The sequence below is a fragment of the Hippichthys cyanospilos genome, chromosome 5, assembly GCF_059441005.1.
Source record: "Hippichthys cyanospilos isolate Australia breed blue-spotted pipefish chromosome 5, RoL_Hcya_1.0, whole genome shotgun sequence".
NCBI classification, from domain to species: domain Eukaryota; kingdom Metazoa; phylum Chordata; class Actinopteri; order Syngnathiformes; family Syngnathidae; genus Hippichthys; species Hippichthys cyanospilos.
Window position 1 is genome coordinate 18,504,559 of NC_142373.1, and position 15,432 is coordinate 18,519,990.

At 38.6% G+C, this 15,432-nt stretch overlaps 1 protein-coding gene across 2 annotated transcripts in view; it reads right to left on the bottom strand.

Moving 5' to 3' along the window:
* Nucleotides 1-260: 260 nt before the first annotated feature.
* Nucleotides 261-15,432, bottom strand: part of epb41l5 (erythrocyte membrane protein band 4.1 like 5) — a 28,613-nt gene continuing 13,441 nt past the window's right edge. The window contains exons 12-26 of one of the 2 annotated variants that reach the window (XM_088415777.1): nt 13,544-13,713; nt 13,030-13,136; nt 12,145-12,163; nt 11,602-11,653; nt 11,377-11,495; nt 6,532-6,692; nt 5,783-5,874; nt 5,528-5,662; nt 5,271-5,335; nt 4,930-5,049; nt 3,968-4,037; nt 3,791-3,874; nt 1,922-1,984; nt 1,627-1,766; nt 261-533 (exon numbers count right to left, since the gene is read on the bottom strand). In XM_088415777.1, the coding sequence (XP_088271903.1) occupies nt 461-533; nt 1,627-1,766; nt 1,922-1,984; nt 3,791-3,874; nt 3,968-4,037; nt 4,930-5,049; nt 5,271-5,335; nt 5,528-5,662; nt 5,783-5,874; nt 6,532-6,692; nt 11,377-11,495; nt 11,602-11,653; nt 12,145-12,163; nt 13,030-13,136; nt 13,544-13,713 (1,470 nt within the window). In that variant the 3' untranslated portion in view covers nt 261-460. The remainder of the gene's footprint in view (nt 534-1,626; nt 1,767-1,921; nt 1,985-3,790; nt 3,875-3,967; nt 4,038-4,929; nt 5,050-5,270; nt 5,336-5,527; nt 5,663-5,782; nt 5,875-6,531; nt 6,693-11,376; nt 11,496-11,601; nt 11,654-12,144; nt 12,164-13,029; nt 13,137-13,543; nt 13,714-15,432) is intronic. The other variant, XM_088415778.1, reaches the window with a different exon arrangement.

Below are 15,432 nucleotides of genomic sequence, written 5' to 3' on the forward strand. Positions count from 1 at the left end.
CTTTTCAAACATCACCATGGCTCCTCAAGGAATGTACGCAACCACAGATCAACATAAGAGTCCAGTTGTTATGATCTCTTCCAATACCCGCCGATTGTCTTTTTCGTTTACAGCACAGCGCGTACTCCAGCTTGTGTCCAGTGGAATGCATTACATACAAATGAGAATGCCGCAAAAAAAAAAAAAAAAAAAAATTATATATATATATATATATATATATATATATATATATATATATATATATATATATATATATATATATATATATATATATATATATATATATATATGTGTGTGTGTGTGTGTGTGCTTGTCAGGGAAGCAGTTGCTACTCGGAAGAAGGACTGCAGTCTGTACTGAAACTCAATGTAAGCATGAAGATGAAAATGTTGAGAGTGGGACAGTTTGTTAGCATGTGCGTGTTGTTACTTGAAACTGCGTTGGCCACCCCCAGCTGGTTTTATAGCTCAGTGGTCAGGAGACCTCTGGGCGTGACTCCATCCTCCTCTGAGGCTGCCTGCTGACCCATAATGCTGCAGCGGGAACAAAAACAATACATATTATGGAACTTTTTTTTTTTAAGGATACACATTCATGGTCTTTATATCTCACAACTCTTTATCAATACGACTTTGGAAAAATACATGCTGTATACATTTTTGTGCGTGGTTACATATGAAAGTATTTATTTTCAAGGTTTCTGTCTATGGTATAAAAAAAAAACAAGAAACAAAATTAAATTATTACAATTATCTTATTCTTTGGACTATAAGCTGCACTTTTTTCTCATGACTTGAGCCCTGTGACTTATTGTTCAATGCGGCTTATCTGTGAGGGTTTGTTTATTTTTGTTTTGTTTTGTTTTTTTTTGGGGGGGGGGGGCAGCCACCAGGTGACAATACAGCGGCAAAGCAAATGTGTGTTTCTGTTCAAGGTGTCAATTTATGGCACAACTATAAAAGAAAAGATGTGAATCAATGGCGGTATCCAAAAAGAGTTTTAAAATTATAGTATTAAAAATATAAAATAATACTAGATCTATTATACATACTGTAAATGTTATGTGATCTTATGGGTTATGTTTACACTCAAATAAAAGGTGAAAGAAACAGACAGTACATACTACATATAGAAAATAAAGCCTGCTGTCTGCACCCAGTGAAGCATAACGTTTTTCCCTTTTTTTTTCCAAAATCTAATATTAAGTTGCTTCATGCTGCAAATAATTTGCTCTTAATTGGAAAATAGTACTGTTCCTGGAACAGAGGTTCCTGTTTAAAACACATTAAATGAGACGTGCCGATAACCTGTTAAAATCTGATGTAACCACAGGAGTATACATAACTCAGTTTGAAACACATTGTAAAGCCTTGAATCTGTCAAATATTATGGATTGTTAGTGGAATATGCAAAAAGTGAATACACAATTAAAAAGCTGAATTCATGAAATATCATTACCTTTGTTTGACCATTAATTTGTATTTAATACAAATGATTTATTTTGAATGAATACAAAGATGTTTCATCAGGTTCCAACTCCGTCGACAGGGGGCAGCAAAGGCTCAAAAGAGCTTTCAAAAGAATGACCAATGTGTTACACGTCCATAGGCAAAGACCTGACTTTACCTCACTGAGTTGTTGTGAAATGTGTGAGCAGAGGGAGGGAGGGCTGAGGTGAGAGCGGCTCCCCCGTCCGCGGGGGGAAGAGCGGCGACCTTAGCGGGGGGCTCAAGGTCGAGCAGGCCGTTAGTAAAGATGCCAGGAGGCTGCATTAGGAGGGAAAGGTGGGGGGCGGCGGGGAGGGGAGAAGGAAAGCGGTCAGCATCTAATTCCAACGAGTCAAAGCGCTCTCTCTAGAAGACATTTTGGGCAGACAAAGAAGCCCTTCCAAATGGCAGAAAAACAAACCATGTTGACTTACGGCGGCGGTAGGGATGATCCAACGAGGGGTGATGTGAACCTTAGGCGGCTGCGCAGGTGGCAACTGGGAAACGACAACAAATATGAAACACTGATATAAACGCTCACGAAGATCCGACTCGGCACGATGCATTGTCTGGACGGTCGCTGTTTGAAGAGCAAGTAGTCTGCCTACATAGCAGGCATGTTTTCAGACCACTTACTTGCCTCCGGGGGTTCCGACATCACCCCCTTCAAAGTTTCAACAACAACCCAGGGAGCGAAGAAAGATTTAGGAGCGCCGGTTTCCTTCCCAGCTGGAAATCTTTTTCCCGCTAACTTCTGACGACCGGTCTGGCATTGCACGTTCGGTGCTTTATTAATTGGAGGGAAGCGCGCGTGCGGTCTTACACTTGTGAGATTCCGGTTTGGAATCTCACTTCTTGCTTTTTCTCACCCTTAAGCATTTGAAAAAACAGACACATATGCTTCAAAGGACTCCATTTTTCCGTTGCGAAGGCTTGTTCGTCGCGCGTCGCAATAAATAGTGGATGTTGTATTTCAAAAGCGTACATAATCTAATCCAGATATTAATTTAGATCTTCCAGGCAACCTCTGATCTAACATTTCGCTCAACTCTTTTGTGGGAGGATCAAAAAGAATTCCAACACAGGATATTATTTTTTTTTTCCCCGCTTATCCTTTTACTTTTCCAATAATTCACAGAAGTGAGGCCTTGGAGAAGGTCTCCCCTGGACCGCTGTAGGAGATCCCTGGAGGTGGCACGTTAAGGCCAGTCCTATGAAACTATGATCCAACGATAGCATCAGAGGCCTGGATAGAAGTTCAAAAGAACATCACACGCAGAAGGAACCGTTTGATGATAAGGTTCAGATGTCTTTTTAGTTAAGGGGGAACTGGCGCTCATCTGGGTTTAAGTGTGCTTCGCCCTTCCTGTGTGGAGTTTGCATGTACTCGCATGGGAACCGCGACCTTCTCCCACAGTCCAAATTGGCCATTTTCAACCGGGTGCACACATACTAATCACTATGGATGTCAAAGCAACAGACTCGTTGTGATCCAATAATTAGTCGGCGTTATTTTTATTTGAATCGCATTAAAATGTAATAACTTAATCGCCATTTAATTCTTACAATTTTTATCTTTACATTTCAGTTATGTTTTTTTTACAATTGAAATTGAAACAGTCTGTTAGAAATGTTGATATAATATATATGTTCCAATTTTGAAGAAATTATATGAGGCGATGGTGCAAAAAAGGCGTTTTTTTGTCAAAGAAGGTGCGATTTTATAGAATACATCCAGAAATTGTTTTCAAATCAACAAAACGATTTATTTTAAGATTTGTTTGCAAATTGTTGAAAAAAGTTAAGTTCATCATTAAACCGAATCATAATTATATTCTTTTAAACGTTAGATTTGTCCTAGTATTGATCTAAAACAGTCTTTTTATGTAATCGGGAGGTATTTTTCCAATTCTTTCATCGTACTTTTCAGAAATAATCTCTATTCTTAATTTCTGATAGAAAAGTTTGACTGATCTGATTGTTTTGTTGACATTCCCTTTAGTGCAGCCCCACACAGCCACAACTGTAGCTTCTATTCTGTGCGCCTTATATTGCGATGCACGCTATATATGAACACATTTTAAAATAGACAATCGTTTGAAGCTGCGCCTTATGCAGTGTGCCTTAAAATCAAAAATTGTTGTGGGTTTTTCTCAAAAACATTTAGGTAGGATCAAAGGGAGAATCAGTTAATTACAGATCTTAATTCATTAATCTGTCAATTTTCGTTAAAACTGGTATTTGTATATCTTGCTTCAGATCAAGCACATAATGTGAATGAGGAAAAAAAAAAAACAACTTACAGCGGGGATTGGATCAGTGAAGTCAATCAAATTATCAGGCAGCGGTGAAGTCATGTTTGGTACGTCAAGGTCCTCTGCTTTAACCTGTAATTTGGCAGGAACGCTCTTGAGCACACCTTGTAAGCAACAACAAAACACAACACACACCGGGGCAGTCGAGAAGAGCATATGCGTTACCTTAAGTGTGCTTCCTTCAACAACAAAATTGGGTGGAGGAAGGTTTGAATCATCAGCTAACCTCTCAGCACTGATGAACAAGAAAAATGAAAACTGCATTGAGAAAACATCCTTCCTTGGGGGTAAAATCTGTTTTTGACTGGACATTTCCACTAACCGCTGCTTTCATTTTTTTTCCCCTCTATGCACTAAAAAGAGCTAATTCTCTACTAGGCAAGTATTATGATAACGGCATTGCTCAAGGCTGGTACATAAAACTTAACACACGTATTTTTCCACGAGACTGTATTTTTTCCACCAGACAAACATTAGGAAGAGCGTCTAGAGCATTTTCCGCATCAGTGGAGCTGCAGATTTGTAAGCCTCGTGAATTGTCCACTCAAGCGATAACACGTCTGTCTGTAGTGTCGCCCCAACTGTAAAGTCTATAGAGCAAGGATACCCAGAGTATCCAGGCAGAAATCCAGTCATGTGACTTTACACACCCAACCACGCAGATGTCTGCAAAAAGTGGGAGGTTGCACTCCCGGCCTGGAAGAAATGTTCCATCAGACATTTTTATTTTATTTATATCAAACCCAAAACAATTTCAACTGACTCGTTTAAGCCCTGGGCAAGGGTTTGACCCAACTCGGGCTCTTGGCTAAAACAAAAAACATACAAGTTGTCTGCAACAAAAAAAAACAGTTTTCTTCCCAATCTCTTTTTGGAACAGTTTTTACAAGTCTCTCATTTCAAAACTAACTAAGTGTGGGATGAACACACTTCCAATTTTGGGATTCTAGAAACTAGAACTTCAATGTGGACTGCAGTAAAAATGAGTTTGACATAGCATAGATTGTCAAAACATGACGACTTTCAATATGCCACATAGTCGGCCATTCTAAAGGCTTTCAGGTGTCAAATTTAGCCCAAATCGGGTTTTATATATATTTATATATATGTCAAAACTACAAACTGGCCTGGTGCCTGCTGATGAGACCAGCGAAGAAGACTTGAGCTCCCATGAGTCTTGTACGTCAGGGCGACTGCTAACCGACAGTGATGAGTTGCTGCCCGTACGGCCAGTGCGTGAATTTAACCTGGCAAAAGATGGAAATAATTAAGGTATAATATAGGTTCAATTAATAACTAAGTTTCTCGGGTTAGTTTGATTTCAGACAAACATGGTTCTGGCAGACATTTTGAGTCTATTTTAAAGTCGACTTACTCAATTTGGTCAAGCCAGTCCTATTTTGAAGGTAATCTGGTATCTTTTCATGCAACTAAAATCTAAATACTGTTCGATCAAGGTCGTTCATACCTGGAGGTTTCCTGCAGATTACAGTTTTTATCTCCCGTCGTTGTGATGTTTTCCTCCAAACCAGCCTATGAAAAATCGAGAACACAAATAGGATGGCATGTAGGCCACAACAGTCCACTTGATTACAAATAACATATAAACCATAAAATGTGGCTAATCTATTGAAACGTTCCAATAATAGCAACAGGCTAAGCAAGAAAATTCGAAAAATTTGAAAAGCAGATTTCTATCCCGATTAAAGTATACTTCTTTTTTACCTTGAGCGTTGCGGCCTCCGCTTGTGCTTTGAGGATATTACTCTTCAGGTGGTCTGGGGCTCGCAGTGGCGTGACTACAGGACTACTTCCTGCGCTGTTCAGACAGCATTTTTCTCTGAGCTTCACTATGTCCTCCTTTCGATGTATGTTGAGAAGAAAGACAAACGTTCAGAGAGCGAGAGAGTTAAATGTTAGCACTGATGACTTTTTCTGCTTTCTATGCTCAAGACAACCGGTTCAAGAATGAGAACCCACTTGATTATTCATGACCATGTTGATGTTGACGTTATTCTTGGCCAGGCGCGGACTGCTCTCCGTCTCTAGTTGTTTCAGACGTGCTGCAGTTTCTTTATATTTTTTTAGAGGGGAGGGGGACAACAGTAAAATGTACATTATTACTCACACGCCCATATTAAATGCTGTAAACTTCAGTAATGCCCCCCCCCCAAAAAAAAACTCATGAATGGGGTGCAATAGAAAAAAATTGATTCTTTTCTAATTGAAAAGCATAAAAAAGGATTAAGTTGTCAGTGTATTGTTCAAAAAGTTGGTTTTTCCATTTTTACAATCAGGAAATTAAAGAAAAAAATCTGAACACTGAACACTCATGAATGGGGTGCAATAGAAAAAATTGATTTTTTTGTAATTGAAAACCATAAAAAAGGATTAATTTGTCAATGTATTGTTCAAAAAGTTGGTTTTTCCATTTTTACAATCAGGAAAATAAAGAAAAAAATACACGACGCATCGGATTATAAAGCGCAAAGTCAGTTTTTGAGAAAATTGAAGGCTTATAGAGCGGAAAATACAATACATTTGAGGTGACACGGTATGTAGACGTAAATCTGATGCCAGCAATATTATCATTTCACCAGCACCAGTGATTATTTTAAAATTTAGATGGTCAAATAAATTTAACAGAATCTATTGTAGTTTGCATGATTTGTATGGAACACAAAAAATAAGAATAAACAGAACACGTGTTAACTTTTGCAAAAACGTACCCGTGTGGCTGAATAATTCTTCGCCAGTGGCACTGGGAGGGGAGTAGGCGGTACTCGGACCCGCCTCCTCAACAGCCTTGAGGGTGGGAGATGTGGAATTTGTGGCAGCCCTGAGGACGTCATCAACGCATGTCTCCATCAGGTCACCGGCCAGGGGCAAACTACAGAAAAAAATAGAACAAAATGTAACGCCCTTCAAAAACACAAAACGTGCAAGAAAAAGTTGATAGCATGGATACAGGCAGGGATTCACCATTTGTACAACTTACCAGCGGCATCCACAATAAGTATTTTAAAAAATATGCACACAAGCTGATAATGTGGTATGACACTAGAGAAAAAAATACGAATCACAAAGAAACAAAACACAGTGAATATCAGTGATCTGCGGTCACCATTAGTTAAAGAGCAACAGTTTTTTATTTTCTCTCGATCATATGTACAGCTTATTAAAAAAAAAAAACATACACCTTTGGTCGTAGAGTCACTTTCACTAGGCAATAATACAGTAAAGTACAATCAGTTATTCACTATTCTGTCAAATTAGCGTATTTCAAAAGAACTCAACATTCACAAAATACTTGCATAAATTGAAGTACATCATCACTTCAATCACATTTATAAAACTATTCATGTTAGATTTTCTTCTTGGAGTCAGGACGGCAACTACTGGTACAGTATAGTTCTTGTCAGTCGGTCAGAATAAACTCAATAGTCATAAAAGAAAAATACTTATATTAATATGTGTTAAACTAATTGTAAAATAGTTTGAGTCATGAACAAAAATGCACAAGTTAAAAAATATGCTTCAGAGTAGAACTTAAGGAGAAAAAAATACATTGACTTCAGATTTCACCAAATGCGAAATATACTGATGCAGCATTTAAATTTATATATAAAAACAAATATTTGACATATTAAAACGGGAAAGCCAGAGAGTGAAATAATTGGTCTCAAAACAATAAGACTACTTTAAGTGGTTATTGAATTCCTGAATCTGATACCAGATCAGATCAAAGATCATGGAAAAATAAGAGAAAAAACCCTGACTGCGAGTCAGGTGCAGGGGAAGACAAAAGACCAGAATCACTCAAACGTTTTTGGCCCAACACGTTGTGATCCTACAAAACATGAGCAACTAAGACCGCAACATTTCAAATTAATAATCATTTTCAGCTTTTATAAAGGCCTTAGAAATCAAAATCAGTTGAGTTCAAACTTGTCTGAGAAACACCAATAACAGTGTTTTGAAGGCACAAACATTACACAAGAAACAAAATCTAACTTCAAGTCACAAAGATGACTGGAAAAAAACTCAACCGTCAGTCGCACAGGATTTGAAATGTGAATTGAAATAAATACGACTCGTTCTTGTCAAAGTCATCTGGTGAAGAGTAAAACGAGTGGCCTCTCCAAAGGGCACTTGTGAAAATTTCAGATGAGAAATCCAAGAAATTACAAACCTGCATTATTGTTTGCTTACTGCTCAGTTGCCAAGCTAGTTCATACAATATCATCACAGTAGCCTCAAAAGACACAACTTACACAAGGAGCACAGAACCCCACCTGCTCACAATTTAGTTTAGAATAATTGAGCATATGTCGCAAAAAACCCAACAAGCACGTTGAGCATTTGCCAACTCTACAAAGGTAGCTTAAAGCCAAGATTCAAATCCCGAACTTGACAACATTCAAGCAGGCCACCGCGATGCACAAACCAAAGCCGTTACAAGCTCAATCTTGAACTTCAAGTTTTTGAGAATTTTGTTAGGAAAACAACTCAAAAGTCTGTTCTTGGACAAGGCCCCTTGCCATTAACATCTAAATGTTTTCACCTATTTTATGCATAACATGGGTCAAAATGAGTCTGCCGCATGAGAAAAGTACCAATCTTTCCGCACTGAAAGGCACACCCAAAAGACTTGAATTTTCTTACCCGGTGCGCCTTATACAGCGCATAAACAGCAGGTTTTCATTTTTGGGGGATGAAAAAATAAAATAACTTAATCGCCAAGTAAATTATTCAATTTTTCCCTCTGTATTTTACTTATAAATGTATTTTTTTTAACAGTTAAAATTTTTATAACACCCAGTTTGAAACAATTTATATGGGGAGATTCCACAAAAATGGTGTGTTTTTGAAAAAGAAAGATCAATTTTATAAAATAAATCCAGAAACTGTTTGTAATTCAACAAAACAATATATTTTACGTTTTTGGTTGCAATTTAATGAAAAAAAAAAGTTTAATATTTAATTTAAACTGTATAATCAGTGGTAATTTTTCCCCCATTCTTCAGATAGTACAGATACTTTCCACAACTCATCTTCATTCTTAATTTGTCAATTAATAACGTTTGACTGATTTATCTGATTGTTTTGTTGACATTTTCGTTAAGCATTCACTAGATGGAGCTGCGCTAACGCAACCCCAAGCCACTACTGTAGCTCCTATTCTATGCGCCTTATAATACGGTGTATTATTAGGAAAGAGGTTTTAGGTCATTCATTGAAGGTGAACCTTATATTTTGGTACACCTTATAGTGCAGAAATATGGTATATTTTAGTTGCAAGTGCACTTCATAAATTAGAAAGGTATAGAAATGTCTGAAGATAAATATGTGAATACGTGGAGTATTTTCAGAACAATAAATCAAATTGAACTCAAAATATGACCTCAGTCAAAATGAAGGCAACGGGTTGACCTCGAGCTGAGGCAAAAATCAGTCAAGTGAGGTATAAAATATGCTGGCAACTTCAGGAGTCTACCACAAAAGCAAAAATCAAAAGCTACGTGAAACATGTGTAACTTAAAGGCACATATGAATTCATGGCCATGAGGCAGCTTAAACGGGGGAATCGCTGCTGAGGCGTGAGCGCGCCGTCCAATTCACGCCAAGGTGAGTCGGCTGTCACTTGCTCCGCTCTGTCCGGCTCCTTGTTGGGAGCTCTGATGAGATATGAGCTAGTAGGATGCAGGGGAGAGGATACCTGAGGAGATTGAGGTGGGTGACAAGGATAAATGGGAGGGGGCACACAGGAAGGGAATAATGAAAGGCGAGGTAATGGCATGGAGATGGATTTAACAAGGCAAGGGAATCTATGGAAAACATTGAAAAGGAGATAAAGGAGAAGGAAATCATATGTCATGTGTGTCAGCGTTACAAATAACTCATCCGAAAGAGAGCAGCAGCCGGTTAATAAGGAAGCAGCAGATTCCACCAACGGAAATTTTTCTCCAAGCGTCACAGCATATCCAAGTAGAATGAAACAATAGCCGGCTATTGGCTACATGGCGGTGCCTGCGTGTAGTCATTTCATTGATGCTAAAGAAAAGGCTCCCATGAAGCACCGAGAGTCACCTGAAGTTAATGGCTTGCCATGACATGCTGATCAAAACAATTAAGAGCTGTAAATCACAAGAGACAATTCCACCTTTAAAAAGACATTTTTCAAAGGTAAAAATCAGTCAAAGCCCCAACGCAATGCAGCTATTGATTGGTTAAGATAGCCACAGCAAAAATACAGACAAACAAATCATTTGACCATCATACCTACCTGACCTCCCATTAGACCTTCCCTCAGTACATGTTAAGACTGGAACAAAGAGGGGAACAGATGCGTTTGCTTGCATTCGTAAACACCAACGTCACAAGTCATGCTGACATGCAGATGACAATTTATACTACAGGTTCTACTGACCAATTGGATTTTTTTTTCTTCCATTTTCATGTGGCGACGTTTCAGACTATAAATCGCTACTTTTTTCTCATGATTTGAGCCCTGCGGCTTATAGTCCACTGTGGGGACCATAAGCCGCAGCGTTTCTTTTTTGCGAGTCACTAGGAGACAATTCAGCAGTAAAACAAATGTGTATATCTGTTCAAGGTGTCTGTTTATGGAGCCACTATGAAATAAAACTAAAAAGACTAAAAACAAGTCTTGTGTTTCTATGTTTACTTAAATAATCAATCAATTAAATAAAGGGTCACATGTATTGATTTTGTTTTGGAATTGCTATTTAACACAGCAGTATTCTTTTCTATAAATGTGAAGATAAAAGATGTTGTTGCTGTAAGCAGGCAATGGAAAAAAAAGTTTTAAATATTTTTTTTTAATTTAAAAAACTTCCCTTTCCATCTTTCTGCATAAATATCTGGTGTTGTGACCTGCGGCTTATTGTGTGGTGTGGCGGTGATATCAATTGTTTTGAACGCAATTTTTGCTGCTTATATATTGGTGTGGCTAAGAGAAAAAACAGTACGTTTCAAGTTGGTGTATGCAAAGAAACAGCAATATATCTCAATACGTAGGGTGTAATATGATTCAATGATGTTTCGATTTCAATACAATTGGATTCAATATGGCACATGTACCTATGCTAGTACTGTGGATATGGCATAATTTATTTCTCTAAGTATTACATGTACAATTCAATGCACTTATGTTTTAACCTAAAACTAACTTTCCAATTCAAATCTGTAACACCCTCAATGAAAAGTATACACAGAGTAGATGGGCTGAAAGCCAAAATGCTCGTAAGTAATCCGAAAGCGTCAACATCTGACGGTTAGCAAGTAAATAAGAATACTTTTTATTTTTTGGAATTCAAGGCAGAAGCCCTTTTCCCACTCGGCAAGTCTTGCTCTCCAGATCAGAGACCTGACTGGTAGCATCGCTGTAAACAAAATAGCAACACCCTGCGGCCCTTCACCCGCTCAAGCATCGCTTGGGCACACACACATCATCTGTTTTTCATGAGCATGAAAAAGCAACGGCACACAAACAGACAGATTCGGCCTCTCACTCAGTCTTCCAAGCCAGCCGTTCAACAGCACAAACCCACCTTCTCTTTTCCCCTCCAGGACTCCTGGGCAGAGGCTCGATTTCCAAGGGGCCACAAACAGAAGCGGGTGCCACGTTCACGACCGGCACACTCGACCAGGCGCCTCGAATTGGGGAAACCTTGTGAGGCGGTCAAAAAGGCAAAACAGATTTTTCCAAAAGCGTCAATTTGATTTTGTCGAAATTACAAAGTGACTTGGAAAAAAAAAAGTGTCGTAACCCTCACATGCTTGTCTTTGCTGGAGTTCACGTTCACACCATTGCCCGACGAAAGAACCCTGAGCAAAGAGACACATTTACCATTCCAATCTACATGAATAATTCAAGCGGCCCTTGAGATCCAGCTCCAATATTTACATCCTCTTCTACCGCTAAATAGCTTCAAAGATGCCATTAGGAACCTTTCGAGGCCAGATGAAGAGATGGCTATATTAGCTCACATAAAATAGTCCTAAACCTAAGCGTATTTAGCATTTATATGCCAGTGGCAATTAATAATTAATGTCAATGGAGGCTATAGCAAAGATCATAAGCTGTTACAGTGTGGGCTAATCAAAACCCTATAAAGCTGATGACATTGAAGTCAGAAGGAGTCTAAATAAGTAAAGAGCTTATTGCGGCGACGCCGTTTCTTCACCATATCTTCATTCTGGTATTTTCTTTGTTATCGTGAGTAGATGAGTAATATGACAGCAACTCAAACACATACTAGAACACTTCTTGATTTTGTCTTCACAATGTTAGGAGAGAAAAAAAAAAGAGAACTCACTCCTGAGGATGGAGGGGACCTGCAAAACAAACAGAAAAAAAAATAGTAAACCTTGTGTCACCATGAAGTCTGAAAGTGACTCATGAAAACAAAAGACAAAGCTACAAAGAATGATGCATCTGAATTTTTTTTTTTTTTTTTTTTAAATCAAGAATAGGGATTTTCTTAAATCTTTCACCAAATAAAAAAGTTTGGTTCATTCCCCCTAGGCAAGTTTTACAGTATGTGACAATATTTGTAGCAGTCAAAAATTCAGTTAATCGATAACAGATGTTCAATAGGGTCAAGGTCGGGGCTTTTGGAACAACATGGTTTGATTTTTTATGGAATTAGCTATTTGATGACTACAAAAGACCTTCCCAACAGGGCTGAAATTCTCCTTTTATCATGTAGGCTATAATACATTATGTGTGTATTAATTTGGAGTTAGCATACATTGTTTCGTATTTCATTTTATTTTATTTTGTGTACATGCAGGAGTTTTGTGTTGTGTTTATTGTGGACCATTTGCTTTTTATTCTGTTTGAATATTTATTCTTGGTTAGTGCATTTAATTCACATGCGTGCACGATATATAAAAGTGCATGTTAGGACTGTTAAGACTGAAAGAATAAGATTGAAACCATGACTGTTATTCTATTTAATAGGAAGTCGGCAGGAATATTTACTACGCGAAACCCTCTTTTAATGCTCACACAATCAGCAAATCTGTGACGGTCCAACTCCAGCAGCGAGGTGAAAAATTGCACTCACATTCGTGGCTTTCGTGCGTCACACGAGTTTGCGAATAGGACGGTTGAAGGAGAATCGCGGTTCTTATGTTCACCGCCCACAATTTTTTTTTTACCAGTCCGTAATGTAACAACACTTGACTGCGGCACTCACCTCTGTTGTGCATTGTTCTTCTAGAATAGCGTCGACTCGGCCTCCTCTCAAAGGAGGCTGACCGCCGGGCTTTATTGGACTTTGTTGTCTGGTACTCTGTGTTTCCACTGCTCCCACAAAAACACAACATTTTAACTTAGCGGAGCAGAAACGCACAACCATCCACTTAGGCTCAATCATCAGACTAAGAGGTTTTTTTTTTTTTTTTTTTTTTAAACAATTCATAATTATACACACACAAATGACCCCGCATGAACTCTGAAACCATTTGAGCGATAACTCTCTAGTACCAACAAACTCATCAACCCTTCCACTAAAGCAAACATGACTGCCTGTGTTTATCTGAGCGGGTCATGTTGAATCACACACACGCAACTATGCACACATGCACCAAGTACAGAGCCACTGCAGTAAAATGACACAGTTTGGTGTCAATGTGAATTTTTACAGCCACTGAACTTGGGAGTCGCGTTTGGGAATAAAATCATCCAAAAGTTGGTTCTCAGCATGCTACCTGTATCTGAAGCGTGATCCCATGCGGATGAAGCCGGAGCGTGCCGAGTTCTTTTGTACTGGCCCCCTCAGCCGGAAGAAGGCGTGATGTTCCACTGCACACTTCCAGAGGTGCTTACAGGCTTTGGGGTGCTCCATTCGGAAGACAAAGGTGTGCTCCTGCTCTTTGCCCTGCGGAGGATGGATAGGAATCATTATTTTTTGACAACAACAACTATATACTTTTTTTAAAAGTTGGAATGGCACAAGATCAACTTTTGTTTGACGACCGTATTTTCGGCATTATCAGGCATACCTAAAAGGCTTCAATTTACTCAAACGCTGACAGTGCGGCCTATAATCCGATGGGCCTCATACGGTGCATAAACCCATTCATTTTTTGGGGACGGAAAAAACGAACACCTTAATCCCCATGTAAGTTCTTCAATTTTTACTTCTGCATTTCGGTTGTAACATCCAGTTTGCTGTATACATGCTATACATTATATGCTCCTATTTTGAAGCAAGGCACAAAAACTGCAAGTTTTTGGGAAAGAAAATATGATTTTTAATTTGTATTGTTATTTTATTTTGTATTCTTCTAGTAATAACGTTCTCCCCATATCGCTAACACGAGGCCAGAATCTCATACATAAGTCACATTTTGGTACATTTTATATTTAAAAAAATAATACAATTGGTCAGTCCACACAAGTATTATTTTTACAAGTAATTGACCAATTTAAAGTGTTGAAAATGGCTTGCGGTCTTACAGGATGCAATGGTAATGATTGAACACTGCCCAAATTGAGTCTCCTAAAATGTTATGATTTTGGAGGTATAAGGATTCCGCCCAATGCCAGCACACGAGCAATATTTGCGTCATATTCAATGTGCTTCAGCTTAAATTTTGCTTTAATATGTACAGTATATTTGCAGGGATGTAAATGTCCGAATATTTCAATGATTTAGATGACTTAGTACATCTGACCTACATCCATTTATCCTCCATTAGCAAATTTCTGATGTGAAATCATTTGTATCCACCTTTGGAAGAGTCCCGATTCCAACCTGAAGATGTTCTTTTTCATGCTCCAACGACGCATATGCCAAAATCAACATCATGAAAGTATTTCAGGAAATAGGCAATCTCCAACTCTGCCGAGCCACCACGCAGTCTCCGCTGAGTTGCATATTTACAGCCGAACTGATAAAAGGGGCCATGTGTTCATTACTCAACCTTATCAGCACTTGAGTGATTTCTGGGTTAAATCTACACTTTACTTTAGGAAGAAGCCATTCACTTTGTTCAACTCAAGTCGTCATGAGACGTGATTACAGTTAGAATCAAAGGTCTCGTGAAAGAACTCGAAGAATTGCAGCAGGAGAAAAACTTAGACAAATATGTATTTCAGACACAATAAAACATGACCAGCGCTGCAGAGATCATGACTGGATTTACTCTAAAGAATAATCAAATTGACAGCATACACCATTTTCAACTGACCTGTACACTCCGAAGTGACCAGGAAATGATACATTATTCAACTGTCGGGAGGGTGCTGAGCAAGAAGGCCAATGGCGTGTGTACAGTGAGTGTGTGTTGGGGAGCGTGGATAATGCATACCAGAAATACCAGAAAGGAGGCTTCTTTATTAACCTCCCACACGGACCTCCAGGATGGACATAAACAAGCTCTGCTGCTCCCACATATACACTTGCCTCTGGGCAACCTAACAACAAGTCCACTTTCATTTTTATTTTGGGACAGGGGGCTTACGGTGCACTGCATTATTCTTCTTTTATTAGGAAACAAAGCTCTGTAGTTTTTTTTTTTTTTTTTTTAATGTGAAACTGTCAACAAACTCACCTCCAATTTGGGGAACATTATTCTCCACTGAGTCGAGATGT